Source organism: Dicentrarchus labrax, unplaced genomic scaffold (assembly GCF_905237075.1).
Source record: "Dicentrarchus labrax unplaced genomic scaffold, dlabrax2021, whole genome shotgun sequence".
Taxonomy (NCBI): Eukaryota; Metazoa; Chordata; class Actinopteri; family Moronidae; genus Dicentrarchus; species Dicentrarchus labrax.
The window spans coordinates 13,128,653-13,143,413 of record NW_026136717.1 but is presented as its reverse complement, the minus strand read 5'-3'; the positions used below and the strand labels follow the sequence as shown (position 1 = coordinate 13,143,413).

The 14,761-nt window shown below is 43.0% G+C and overlaps 1 protein-coding gene across 7 annotated transcripts in view; it reads left to right on the top strand.

The window, feature by feature from the left end:
- The window catches only part of pcdh7b (protocadherin 7b), a 108,312-nt gene extending 94,414 nt beyond the window's left edge, over positions 1–13,898 (top strand). For 2 of the 7 annotated variants that reach the window (XM_051375438.1, XM_051375437.1), the window contains exons 3-4: positions 8,048–8,066; positions 9,350–9,490. In XM_051375438.1, the coding sequence (XP_051231398.1) occupies positions 8,048–8,064 (17 nt within the window). In that variant the 3' untranslated portion in view covers positions 8,065–8,066; positions 9,350–9,490. Of the gene's footprint in view, positions 1–8,047; positions 8,067–9,138; positions 9,187–9,349 lie in introns of all 7 variants that reach the window. The other 5 variants (XM_051375434.1, XM_051375433.1, XM_051375435.1 and 2 more) reach the window with 4 other exon arrangements.
- The last annotated feature ends 863 nt before the right edge of the window (positions 13,899–14,761 follow it).

Here is a 14,761-nt window from a genome sequence, read left to right as displayed (position 1 = left end):
TTTAGCGCTTTCATCAAGGGGCTGCACTGTGCAGAGCCATTTGATGCAGTTTGTTTTTAACCTTCCCAGTAGGAGTTCCATCTGTTCTGAAGGGAAAACGTCTCTTAAACCTGTCTGATCGCTTATTTGGCTGTGTCTAGGAGTGTTGTCACATCCCGCTATCTTAATAATGAAGCTTGTGAGTTAAAAAATCATCAGGAATTCAGATAGGAAAGATGACCAAGACTACAAACAAAAGACCCAAGGAAAAGGTTAAAGGCAGCTTTTTGTTTGAGGAATGAATCCGCAGTCTGACTAGATCATGATTACAGTTTTGGTTCTGCATTGGAAAGTGGAATTTAAATGGGTATTTGTGCATGTGCATATTGTTAACAAATCTCACAAAAGGATTGAAAAGGCAGAAGTAAAAAATATGCATGTCTCACCCCAAATCAACAGGACTTGATCAGGTCAGTTTTCCCTACCGAGTGTTGAGGTAGAACACTAGAGGCCATCATGTTTTGTGAACCTGCTGAAACACAGAAAACTAATCCCTCTGGAAAACACGGGCCCCGGATAATTTGCCTTTTCTGCCCTGGAGTGGAGCTCAGTGTGCCTGTTTATGAGCCTACACGCTGAAAAACTGAGAGCCTGTCCCTTGAGGTCAGCATAATTACCCCCAGCACATTTCCACCACTGGCTTTCCATTAAGGTTGTGACTCACCATGGCCATCTAGCTCTGGCCTAGAATGTGCTAGCAGCTGAGAGCTAATTGCTACACTCAGGATGACAAGCATGGTGGATAGTGGGTGTTATTGGCTGACACACAAGCTAACTAGCTAGCCAGCCACTGCTAACTACTTATCACAAGTGGATCCTTCTTTTTTAGACATCAGGTGCTGAGAGAGTACATTTTGAATTGAGAGGACAGACTGTTATTATTTTGTTATATTTAGAGTTGGCTTGGTGCTTTTAAAAAAAAAAAAAAAAATTGAAATAAAAAGGCATGAAAACAACATTATTTGTGGTATGTAGGTCATACTAAATTTAAGACACATAATGAAATTCTGATGCAAATTTGCTGCTTGTGTTGTGAGTGTCTTGGCCAATACTTCTTGTAAAAGCCTCATATTTCATAATGTTGCTTAGGGCTGAACATGTGCTGGACTTGAACTATGTTATCTGCAGTCACCATTCATTGTAAGTGTATCAGATTAAAAAGAATAAACCAGCAAAGCCCCAGTTGCCATCATATTTTGAGAGTCATCTTTGAAAAATCTACCTCACCATGATTTAGATGTTTTCTTTTATTAGTACGATCTGTAAAAAAAAAAAAAAAGGACAAATCACAGACTTTTTCGCTCTTTTTATTTTAGGGAGGATTTAATCGAAATTGTATTTTGACAAATAACCATTTAATGGTGTAAAACAGGCTATTGTGTGAGTGTGCCTGGGAGTGTGCGATAAGAGTAACAGTGGAGGAGAAGCAACGACACTTCTTTTTCTAAAGACTGGAGAGAGAGAGAGAGAGAGAGAGAGAGAGAGAGAGAGAGACACACAGGGAGATGGTGTGTATGTGCGAAAGAGAAAGAATTTAGAGGAATAATAAACAATAAAAAAACACACATTTTTTTAAACTGATTTAACCCCTCGCTCACACACAGTAGCTCAGAAAGCCCTACCATTTTCTACACACCCACCACCCCTTCATCTTGTGTTTGTCTTATCAAATAATACTGTGTGCTTTTCTTCTTGTCTGTGGCTGGGAATGCCGAGCATCGACACACACACACACACACACACACACACACACACACACACACTCAAGCTCCACACACGCTGCATGGTTAATGTAAGGTCTGTTACAACCACACAGTGTCTGTGCGGTGCAAAAATGAGATGAGAATGCCATATTGTTTTATCGGTTGCTAGCAGTGTTGCATGTGTGCACCATAGCAGAGCAGCTAATGCTAATCCTTATGGGTCTTCCAGAGTATTTTGTATAAGCTCAGAGTGCCACGCTGAAGAAAACAGCACATCCAAAAACAAGCTGCGGTGCTTTATTTTCTACTGTAACTGGGTGCTTTTTCAGGCATAAATGGACTACATGTGAGTTGTACCTAGAAAAGGTAATTTTAAGTGTTCAAGGACAATATGACAATATGAAAGCCTAGTAAAAACATCCTTTTGTTTTAACATTTTGTGGATTTCAGAATTTAGGAGGTATTTTTGAGTTAGACGTTGTTTAGTATAGTCTTGTGTGTGTGTGTGGCAGGAAGCCAGCACCATCATTCTTATTAGCAGAGTGGATGAGTCACTCCGCTTTCCTCCTCTCCACATCATCCTGCTGTTGTTCCACTTATAGATGAGGTCAGGGGTCAGACGTGCTCTAAGGACACCGGCCTGCGGCGTCTGCATTCGCGTGTGCATACCTGAGACGGAGAAAATATGCCTCCAATAAACAAGACCACCACCTGCTGTGCCGAGAAAGCTTTGGCTGCACGTGTCCACACATGCATGTAAGCACGTGTGTGCATGCAAAATGAATGAGGGAGCATGACATGCAGGGACACTTTATTTATGGGCTTGAGTGCTGACTGTTCAAATGGGCCGAGAAAAGTAGAGACCCAGAGAGCGAGGTAGAGACCCAGAGAGAGAGGTAGAGACCCAGAGAGAGAGGTAGAGACCCAGAGAGAGAGGACGGGAGCAGAGGGGAGGGAGAGTGCAAGCCGCATTTGATAATTGGCTGAGAGATCGTCACCAGAATGAAATTATGCTAGTTAATCTCTCCTCAATTAATTACCTCAGGAGCAGGCCGCAGTACGTTCATTATTCCAGAAAGAGTATTGACCCTGCTGGAAGAGAAAAAGCAGCCATATCATACCCATAATGCCTTCCTGCAGTGTAACGCTAGTTAGCATGCAAACGAAGGCATAATGAAAAGGCAGTGATCTGCCTACATGTAATAGAAAAATGTCTCCTGCAAGTGCTTGATGGCCTTCGTGTGTATTCCACACAGAGGTTGGGCGATCTCGACAAAAAGCGAGGCAAAAGGAGGGGACAGCTCATTACAAAACTCGATCAGGGCTGTGTATCTTTTCTCTCACTCACTCACTCTCTCCTTTTTTTTTCTTTTCCCGCCCGTCCGCCACTTCTCTAGGCACGGGGACGGGAGGGGTCCAGATTATTCCCTCAGTTGCCCTTGCCAGGCAGTAAATACTTCAAGTAGCGGAGGGTAGATCACCTACTGCCGCTCTCAATAACATTCCTCTGGTTGGCCTCTGAGCACCACTGCTAAAGCGAAAAAGGTTACGTGGAGAGATGCTGGTGTTTAAAAAGGGCAAATGTGGGTCTCATGTAGTAGAATTTCGAGTCATTTCTCATTCGACAGTAATTAAGAGGGACGGAAAATGTGTTATTTTCTGCTCCTTCGATCAAATTGGTCTCCCGCTTACAACATCTTGGGGTTACACAATTGAGGTTTGGATTTAACTTAACTGTGCCAGTGAATAAAAATCTCCACTGCTGACGGTAATGCCATCAATTAATGCCGTTGCTCGCGGTGCGCGGCATGACTTGCGTTTTCAAAGGTCATCGCTCCCCAGGACTCCCCTTTTGTTCTCATTTTCGACCCCCTTGCACCACTGCGTATCTCTCTCTCTTCCATCCCTCCTTAATTGTCTGGCAAACGTCTCAGCAAGGGAAAGACAAATATCGCCTTTTTCCTGTGGATATTGTTCTGTCTGAACTCGCCGTCACAGCGTTAATAATTTAGCACCTATTCTTTTTCTCGCCTGCTCCTTTCTCTCAGGAACACTTCCTCCCTCACCTTATTTTCTCCTCACAGGCCATTCTCCCTCTTTCTACTGTTTCTCTCCATTTCCTTCCTTTCATTCCCCACAGCCACCTTTAGTCTTGTGTGTGTGTGTGTGTGTGTGTATTCAGTGTCTGCCTGGCTGTCTTTGATGCTGAGGACCTCTCAGCTGCGAGGCGATGCCACGGGGGCCCTGCAAAGCGAGACAGCCAAACACGGGGAGACTCGCTCTTACACCATAATTAGTCGGCGAGTTTCACCTAATTAAGTAGGACCCTATTAGAGGCGAGAATGAGGAAAAAGGGGAGAAACAAGAAAGACGACTGCAGAGCAACGGCGGGGAGAACGCCAGCTCTCTTTGGTGTTGTTTTTTGGTTTGAGTTTCATTCATATCTCTGTCTCTTTTTTTTTGCATCGCTTTTCATTTGTCTCCTTTCTTTCTCTCTCCTCTCGCGTTTTGTCGCGAGTTATTTCCAACAGCTGGTTCTCCAGGATAAATATTTCATTTTCCCTCCCTCAGTCGGCGCGCGGAGTAATCTGTATGACACCCAGCAATGTACACTGTCATCTCCACGCTGATTGCTCTGCCGTGCGAAATAGATCTGTCCGTACAGGGAGGCCTTTGATGAGGGGTGCGAGGCAATCGCGAGCCCATTTCCAAGCCAGACTTGCTGTTTTCACACAGGCGCCCTCTTGTGCCTTTTTTTACCCGAGCCCAACAAAAAAAAAACCTTCTTTTTCCTCGTCATTATCGAGAAGATGTTCTATTTTGGCTTCAAATTGGAACCATGTGGACGGGTGTAAATGGCATTTGGATGTTAATGCGTTTTTTTTTAAGTTTCCTTAATGTAGGGAATGTGATGGAAGTAGATTAAATTGAGTCAGTGGAGGGGTGAGCGGCGCCGGGCATCTGGCTGCACACAGGACTCCATTGTTGGAGAGATAATTTGAAACCTTAAATAGGGTAAATCAAGGTCTTTGGATTGATAAGTTAATGTGGAAGAGCACCTGGGAGCACATACCAGGATTTATTTACAGTACATCTTCTGTTAGCCTTATCATCACTCTTTCTCCTCCTGTCCCTTCTTCCCCTCCTCATGTCTTTGCTAATGTCCTCAATTCTTTCTCCTCTCCTCCTGTCTCCCCTACTCTCCTCTCTTCTCCACTGCTCTCTTTGGCAGTGTGTTTGGCCTGTGACGGCCCAGAGGCAGCCATGCTGTCTTCTCCACTCAATCTGCTGTTTCTCTTCTCCCAGGCCCTGACCCTGCTATACTCAGCACACACTCTCTCTTTCTCCTTCTCTCTCTCTCTCTCGCTCCTTCATTCTCTTTCTATCTATCCCTCTCTTCATCATCCCTGTCTTCATCCTCTCCTGCATGTCCCCCCTCCCTTTTTGCTCTGACCCCTATCTGCTGTCCGACCGACTGCAATATCTGTCAAAGACACAGCGTAGACACACAAAAATGCATGCAGGCACATCACCTCTGTTTTGTCCTCTTCCCTCCCTCCAACTCTTCCTCCCAATGCCTCAGCTGTTTGGGTTGAATCTGCCGGCCGGAAAAAAGAGGGCAAAAGGTCACGGAGCTTCACTCTTTGTAGCAGCAGTTCATAGCGAAATATAGAGAGAGGAAGGAGAGGGAATAAGTGACGGTGCGGGCGGGGGTAGGTGGGAGGCAACACAGCTCAGAAGTGAAAGCGTTGGTGACGTAGATAAATGCAGACTGGCAAGTGGACTCTTCTGACATGCTAGAGTGAAAACACAGTGTACAGTACTATGACACAAACAAACACACTCAACTTTAATTGCCCAGAAATGCCCACGCAACAGACATTAGTGTGCATATGCCCAGAAGCGACGACAGTCTAACCCTCCATTTTTTATTTTTTATTTCTCCCCCTACTGCTGCAGCATCTTAGCAAGCGCTAAATACACCGCATCAAATTGCTACTGTACCCCGGCAGTGGAGGTTCTTTGAAATATCCCACAGTGTAAGCTAGTCAGCTGATAGGGTGGCTGACTAAAGCCAGCTAAGAAAAGCCACAGCTCAACCAGTGCAGCCACTGGCCCACTTTCAGCCTCGCACAAAATGAAGAAAGTCCTCGCTATAGACAGAGTGTGAGGCACAAATATCTCAGAGCGCCGCTGCACAGTGGCGTCTCGCTGGGTAATCATCACTTCAGCAGCGCGCGACTTTTGTCCATATGGAATTACATCTTGGAGAAAGCGGGTGCTCTTCCGTTCTGCCCATCGCCCCCTCTAAGTCATCTGCCAATCACTCCCCTAAACCACTGCTCCCTTACTCTTCCGGAAGCCTCTTTTGAGTAAATGTAAAAGAGGGCTAATGGCTTGTTGTGGGCCATTATGAGCAGACCCCCCCTCCCTTCCCTCCCTTCCCTCCCCACTTGGCTGAAAGCTCCTCTCTCCCAGTAACGGAGAGAGCGGGCCCTGCCTGTGGCACCCAGACTGTGCCACTGTTTTCTGGCCCTGGCTCCCCGAACAACAAGGCCCGAGCCCCGGGGGAAGTAACCTGGGACGGAGGGTCTCTCAGTGTTGTAGGGAGGCCTTTTAACACAGCAGAGTGACCCACTTGTATTGTGTTATGTTATGTTGCGGCTGATAGTGTGGGCTCGCGGGATGTGAATATGTAACAAAAGCCTGCTTCAGTGCTGGTGTGCTCTAAGGGCTTTTCTTTGAAGATATTTTCTACGTCCTGATTTCTGAATTGGGTCTTGAAAGGGCCTATGGATATGTTTGAAAGCGACGTTGTGTGTCTTCTCCATAGAAATAACAATTGCTATTGATTATTTTTCAGCCATATTGTAATGCTCTTGCTTTTATTCTGCCAAAGGACGAGTTTCTTTCTGTTCTTATTGGAATAAATCAATAAATAATAATCTGATGGATGTTGAGTGGACATTTAAATTAATTTTTCCCCACAGCTATACCTAAGCCAGAAGGTTAAAGTACTAGTCCAGTCTGAAGGCGACTTATTTGTCCAGAGCTACGGGACAGATGGATTTAAGTGGTTTTAAAGTACTTATATTGATGGCCCAACCTCAGGGGGAGGTGACAGTTTTGAAGGAGGAAAGAGGGGGGAAAAAAACAGCATTTTTGCTTTGATATAACAGCCCAATTCATTAGCACAGTGGGAAACGTCTTCATTTTTAGCCAGCCTGCAGAGTCAATGGACCATGGCTAGGAAATAATCAGCCTCCTTTCAGCGCACACAACACACAAGAGCAGCGCCGGCTAACTACCCCAGCAGCTCGCCGCGCAGGGCAGCCGAGATGTGTTGCAGAAGGTTGGCTGCTTACCCACGAGAGCTGGAGGAAGCGAGGGGTCCTCCCCGCTGATTTTTTCCACCGGTTTGCCTGAATGTGACTGGGGCGAGGAGGCAGTTGGATGAGCACGCAGGGGCAGGGCGCCGAGGCCTCGCGAGAGCCGCTGTGCATTGTGGGTAGCCTGATGGCTCAATCGTAGGTGTAAATGAGACAAGACAATCGGTACCTCGTATCCGCTTGTCTCTTTGACGGCTGTGTTTGTCAAGCTGAGAGAAAAAGGAAAGGAGGGAGAACGGGAGAGCTCTTCTTCCATTTCATGATCCATAGCCCTTATCGTTTTCACCACATCAGCCGGCATGGTATTTGCGATTGCCGTTCTTTACCCCATCTCTCAAATTTTGTGTTATTTTCTTGGCTTTCTTCTCATTTATTTAGCTATTTACATTTCATTAAACAGAACTGCTCAGTTGTTTGGGCTCACTAATGACAAAAAGTTATTTGATTTTTCTATCAAGTGGCAGTTGTTCCCTGAGGCATTGGCTATATATTGACTGGCAATCATCAGCTGATGCTTTACAAAGGTAATTTGTGACATGAAAATGGATTCTAATAGGAATTTAGTAGAAATAAGATTTCTGGCAGAACAGGAATGGCACTCTTGAAGTAATGGTATATGTTTTGCTGAAAGGCATTCATAGTGAAACAGGATTCATTTGTTGAATTAAGACCTCAAATCTGTAGGACTACAGAGGACTCTCATTCTGTTTTTCTCCTCTTTCTTTTCTGTCCTTGTCTCGGCTGCATCGTGTCCTCAGTCATTTTGTCTGCTGCATAACACTGTTTTTTGGTGCTGTTGTGTCTTTTAGTTACAGTTTCAATGCTGCTCAAGGGGTTCTCATACAGTAATATACATTTTATTGCATACGTACAAGACATAAAGAGTGATTTCTGTTCTATTTTTTTCTTTTACAGGAGAAAAAGAGCATTAAAAGTAAGCCATGGTCCAAACTTGTTTTTTCTTTTGTTTTTTTTTTTACTATGGGCAAAGGCATGCTTGGCTTGGTTTGCACTCACCCTCGCTTTTGCTTGATTTTGGTTTTCCATACTTCGCATCAGGTCATGAATAAATTACATCTAACAGCATCTCTATGACATTGGCACTCTTATTAACTCTGGCACTGTGTAACGTCTAAGCATTCGTTCAGGGCTATGGAGTAGACTCCTTCCTTTCTTCCCACCTTACAGTTTTTGTCTCATACTGAGCCAGCTACTCAGCTTTGGTTTGCTGTATTTGGGATAACTATTTTTAACATATTGCTCTGGAATTAACTCTTGCACCGTCTTACAGTAGTCGTAGTAGTCTTAATTGACAGTAGGCTATCTGTCAACCCTGTTGTCCTGGTGTACCATTGTAAGAACATAATTTACTTTCCACAATAATACAGTAGACGTAGTTAATCTTGGGGCCAGCTCCTAGCTAGGTAATTGGTTAAGACCCCTATTAGTGGATTTAAGAGGATATCAGGGCGATTTAGCCACACAAAGCTATTAAGCTACTTAGATCAGAATGTGATTGCCGTCTGTCAATCACCAGATAAGAAAATAGGGTGTTGTTGGCGCTCCCATCTCACAAATATACTCACCCACACACATTACAGACACGAACACAGAGCAGGCGTAATTGCGGATCTTAAATTTTAGATCAGGGCACAAACTGACCTCCTCCCTACTCTCTCCATCGCTGCCCCCGCCCCTCCCTCCCCTTCCGCTCTCAGCACAAACACGTTTTGAAGCATGACATTATTTCAACTCTGATTCACGCCACTGTTTTTTAGTTTGAGGCTGTTGTCGTAGCCGGTGGAGTCTTCTTTTCATTGTTGTTTTCTGTTGCTGTTTCTGTCATGTGGTATGGGTTCTGCATGAAAACATGCAATTTTATCCGTACAAGCTTAATTCTATATTCACTAGTGATAGTTGAGAACTTACATTAGCTGTGACAATAGGTGCCTGGTAACCATCGTGACCAGTTTTTATTGTTTTTCACCTTCTCCATTAACATTCAGATGCGGTGATGACCTCATTAGGGAGAAAATACAGATTCACGCATCTAAGTACGGAATTCATAATAGCCGAATCATGTGACACATACCACACCAAACACTTAGTGCTAGGAAATGTATTTAGTCAAAAAAAGGTAGCTTATCATTAATATCCCACTTAAAGGGAAACAAACAGTATCATTTACTTTGGTTTTTCTGCTTCTGCTTCCTCTAGACGCCCGGCCCTTGCCTGATGTAGCCATGACTGGCAAGTGCACCCGGGAATGCGACGAGTACGGCCACTCGGACTCCTGCTGGATGCCTGTGCGCACGTCGCCTGAGCGACGGCCATCCAAGTCAACCACCACCCCCCAACAACCAAAGCTTTCCACTTTCATGAGCGGCAACGGCAGCGGCAGCAGCAGCGCAGAGCAGCCCGGCAGCCAGGAGACCCTCGCCATGGCCGCCATGGCCAACGGAGACCCCACCGCCGCTCACATGATGGGCGACCGCAATCGCAACCTGCTCAACAAGAAGATGGCATCCTCCTCCTCCTCCTACGAGGCCTTCGGCTCACCTTCCTATGGCTCGCCAGGAAGTGGGGAGGAGGCGCTGGGCCACCCCACCGAGGAGATCCCTCTGGCACCTACTGGGGAGTACAAGCCCACGTCCTGTGGTACTCTGACACGACGGGAGGTGTACCTGTGAGCTGGGATGGTTTCTACGCACCTGCTGTGCCACAACATATGGCATTAAAATACAACACTAAGCATAGTTGCTTACTCACCACCGTTACAGCTCTAGAAGCTTTTAGCCACCCTTGTTCTATGCAAGGTAGGACTAAACTTTCTCCAAAGACTTTTACAACAGCTCCTTAATGAAAAATCTAAGTGGATATATAAACATAGTACCATTTTTAAAGTGCTAATTCCGGCAATGACCTGGAAAACAGGAGGAGGAGGAAAAACTGTTGAGGGCATTGATGGGACTTGGGATGAGGCTGTTCAACTGGTGAGTCGGGCTCTTGAGACGTGATCTGCTGCCTGACAGTCAATCTGTACAGTAACCAACTCATTTTACATATACAGTACATGCATGCATTACCCCCGGTCCCCCATGAAGGCCCCTTTCCCTGAAGATGACACTGTACAAAAAGAGACCATTTGTTTTTCTGTTTATGTTTTTTCTAGAAACAAAGTTGTACATGTGGACTATTTTGACTTCAGAGGTGTGTCTGGTTATGCCTTTTTTTTATTTCAGAACTGTGCAACACCCTAGCCATGATGTTCAGTGGCTGCAACAATATATTGGACATAATGGTCTCTATCATACTGAAGCTGTCTGTGGATTCCGTCATCTTGACTGTTTGTGATAAAAGTTGCTCAATAGCAGACCAAAACTTGACCGTATTCAATTCTTATAGGGACGGGAAAGACTAAGCTTTAAATACACAGAAAACAACACTTGTCTCAGTCCTCTCTTGAAAGGGAGATTCATGGACAGAAATAGGAACCAATGGAATTTGCTGCAACAACACCTTGCTTCAGACTACAACACCACTGGTATACTATGATGAGGATGAACATATGATGACTGATTCTAACTGACCAGTGCGTCCGCTCTTCACCGGTGATGAGTCACTCATTGTACATAAACATTGGACCACAGCAACAACGCTAACTGCTTTCATTCCCTTTTGTCTTGCTACCTTTCCTCAGTCTCTCGTTCTTTGTCTTTGATTGGCGAGGTTGAGACCAAAACCCTCTTACGAAATGCAAAATTAGAGCCATGACGTATCACAGCGTTGGCTGGAGAAGCATGTGTATACATGGGTTGTGCATATTCAGATCGCCTCAGTGGGATGCTACTGTTTATATCAAGTTGTTATACCTACCCTGTTTTTTCACACATGCAGACACTCACACACACACACACACACACACACACACACACACACACACACACACATACACATACACAGAAGCAAAGAAGCAGATTCATTTAGCTGAGGCCAGTGGAGCTGCTGCACTGACTGAAAATCCTGGGTAAGCACAGCGCGTGGCATGCCGAGATTAAAATTATGGAGGTGCAATTGAAATTGTATGTGTGTTTGGGCCAGATATGCAGTATATAGTGTGTGTGTTTTGGCTATATTTAGTGTATACTATAGATGTACACCGATAATAGGCTTAGGAGGGCGTAAACATGGCCAAGCTGGTCCTAAAACAGCTGCAAGGACAGCTTTTTACTGTTATTTCTTTTTTTGGTTGTGTGATAGACTGAGCAATAAATATCATAATGTACACGTGACCAACAAGCATCAACTTCTTTTTCACTTCTTCTCAAGCCTTCAAGGTGACATTAACCCACAGTAGTACATGGTGATGGCATCTTTGAGCACGAATGTAAGAATCAGCTCAATGGAGAACAATCAAACAAAGGCAACTTCTGTACACGCAGATACCAGGAAGTTTTTGGATTACAGGCTGAGGAAAGTGGTGTCAAAGTGAAACCAAAGCTTCGCAAACAGGATGAAGCATTCCCCCATCACACACAAAAATAGCTTTCTGGGAGAACTTTGCTTTAAGTACACATTACATGAAGATTTTTTTTTTTAGTGAAGGATTGAGATTGAACGATAAGAATGTGATGTCTCAACAACACATCCACCCCATCCTCAGAACCGAAGCTTAATGACCACTTAACACACAGACACATGACAATGTTGAGATGTTGTGCCTCCCGGTCTACAGTAATGTTTCTTTTTCGCAGCTACACAGGCGCAAAATCTCATGACTGTAATAAAGCAAAAGAATATCAGATGCAATGGAACTTTTTGTATGTTAGCAAAACCCCTTTGGTTTGACCGGAGCTGCTTTTTCTGCATTCCGGCAATCTATAGTCTGTAAGTACTACTTGTTGTTCGAAAGAAAGTGCTCCTATACTTATCAACTGTATACATAAATATTTACTTTTTACTGCACGTTTAATGGGAACTTACTTCACTTACTGAGAAGGAAGAGGAAAAAAAAACTGTAAAACAAAATGTACAAAAAAAATGTTTTCCCTGTAAACATGGAAATCCACCTTGTTGCTTGCTTTTGTTATACCTAAAGAAACATGTAGTACAACTTAGTACATCAGTTAAGACCATATCGTTGATCTTCTTTTAATTTTTTCATACTTAATCAAATTTCATCACCGTCTCTTGTATCACCACACAAACCCAAATCTCTCATCTACATCAACTTTATACCAAGAGATTTGCAAAATTTTTACCCTCATCTTGTATTTTACTTTGTAATCCCGTACGTTGATTTCTTACACGATAACAGTCAAAACCGTGGAAATGATCATGACAATGTACTATGTGTTTTACTTTTTTTCTTTATCTGGTGCCACTTTGTATATTTAGAGTGCTTCTGAAAAAAGGAAAAAAAAAAAAAACATAAAAAATACTAGAGTGAATGCAAATATGCAATTGTGCCTTTTTATACCAATTGGTATGATTAAATGTTGGTTTGGAATGGTGCATAAACAATTACGTTGACATGCTTACAAAAGTAGATGGGGTAGCATTTAAGACCGGACTGAAAACCATTTGCATATCTTAGATGAAATCCCATGATGTCAAAGGCTTCTTGGAGGACTACCAGTCAAATGTCAGTGAGCCTGTCAGACTAATACAAATGGCTATTGTTCACCAGGTTCAATTATCTTGTTGAAATATCCATTCCTAGCATAGTGCATTACCGAATGAGTACAGGTACATTCAAAAGTTGCTTGTTGGTAGTAATAATATGATATAATGGATTTTTTTGTCGTGTTCCACTCATGTACATGTATGACATCAAAGGTCAAGTAACCTTCTTTGTGCATGAAACAAGCTCTAGGACTGAATATAGAAGCATAGAAAGATAGTGGGGGGAAAAAAAGAAAAAAAATGCTTGGAGACATTTGACTGCTGAGAGTTGAGGGAGCCTAGAGATAAAAATGCTAATGTGACGGTTTACTAGGAGGAGTGGAAGTGGGGGGGGAAAAAAGCTGCAAGGGAGAGTAGCTGACAGAACACGCACCTCAGGATGTGCCGAGCAACACAACACTCATACACAGATTCACAGTATATGCATATCAGTAGGTGATGAAACCCCGTCCTACAAATAAGCACGGTATGATGTTTGCTATGATATTGCGAGGTGAGGCTTGGAATTTTCTAGATCAGATGAAAGGAAAACAAAGACTCTGTAGTGTGAACCTCAGACGAAAAACAGAAGACATGAAAGAAAAAAATGCCATATATTGGCAACTATGCTGATTACAGTGTACATTAGTTAATTTCTGATACTCAGTTACTTTTATTTTCTGATATTCAGTGAGGTAACTGCTACAGAAATCTGAACGAGTGCAGGTGGGATTTTTCGTGATGTACGTAACTCCTGCCATCAAAATGTGCGCGTCTTGCTGCCTGAGGTGTGTGTTCAGTCCGTGCTCTCCTCTATTCATATAGCCTTCACAGTGTGTAATGAGATTTGTAATATTAACCATTACTATTTGTCCTGCGACTTGGATGTTGATATAGAAATTGAGGAACAAATTTATCATCGTTTAATATGAGTCACTATGCACGCAGCTTAGCTGAACATGGCAAAGTGTATTGAACGCAAGTCCACTTCTATTTATGAGATATTTTACATAATTTAATTTGCTTTTGTACAGGTTTGTGTAAATAAATTGCTTGTCATTTTTGTCTCTGCAGAAATTAAAATATAACATGGTAAAACAAATACTGTTTTTGGTTTTGTCTTTTAAATAAAAAAGTATTAATTTAAGAGCCTTTAATTGCTTAAAGGGCAACACCATAATCCAGTAATGATCTTTTTGAAACTAATGCAAACAACTCTAATTATTTGCTTTCTTAAAGTCACTGGTGGTAATTACCACTCATCTAACTGAACTCAATATTAACTGCTTATCATATTATTGGACATATGTAAACACTGTATTCCAGCCACTTCCATGCATAATCAATCTGCTAACCAAACTGTGTAATAATCGAGTTTCATTTCAAGATAAAATATTCAATATTAAGTGTAATGATCATATTCTGTTATATGAATTATTATTTTTTTACCTTTATTTTACCAGGAATATTCCAATTGAGGTTCATTGAGGTTACATTTAGACAAACAGCATAAAAAAATCATATAAACAAAACAAGCAAAGGACTAATATTTCATTAATTAAGTTTTTGGCCACTTGAGGGCAGCAAAGCAAAGTAGCTGTAGTAGTGTTAGCAAACAGCGCTTATTTACACATATCAGACATGGAGCAACATTTGGAGTTTCTTCTGCCCACCTGATGACTGTAAGTACACTCCCTTCTTCAGCTAACTTTGTCCGCTGTTTTATTTTGCCAGCCAGGTAGCGTAGTGTGGGTTTATCAGAGCTTTTTTCACTAGCTGCCTGCTGTGGCGGGAAACAAGGTTGATCGGCATGGAATTTTAGATCAGAAAAATCAAAACAGTGGGCTTAAGGAAACTTAAAAGTTCTGCGGAGCTGACGGGACATACAGAATTAGTGTGGGTTTGTAACTATGAGCTACATTTTCAACTTAAAACACGGTCATTTGATTTAATGATAATGTGAAA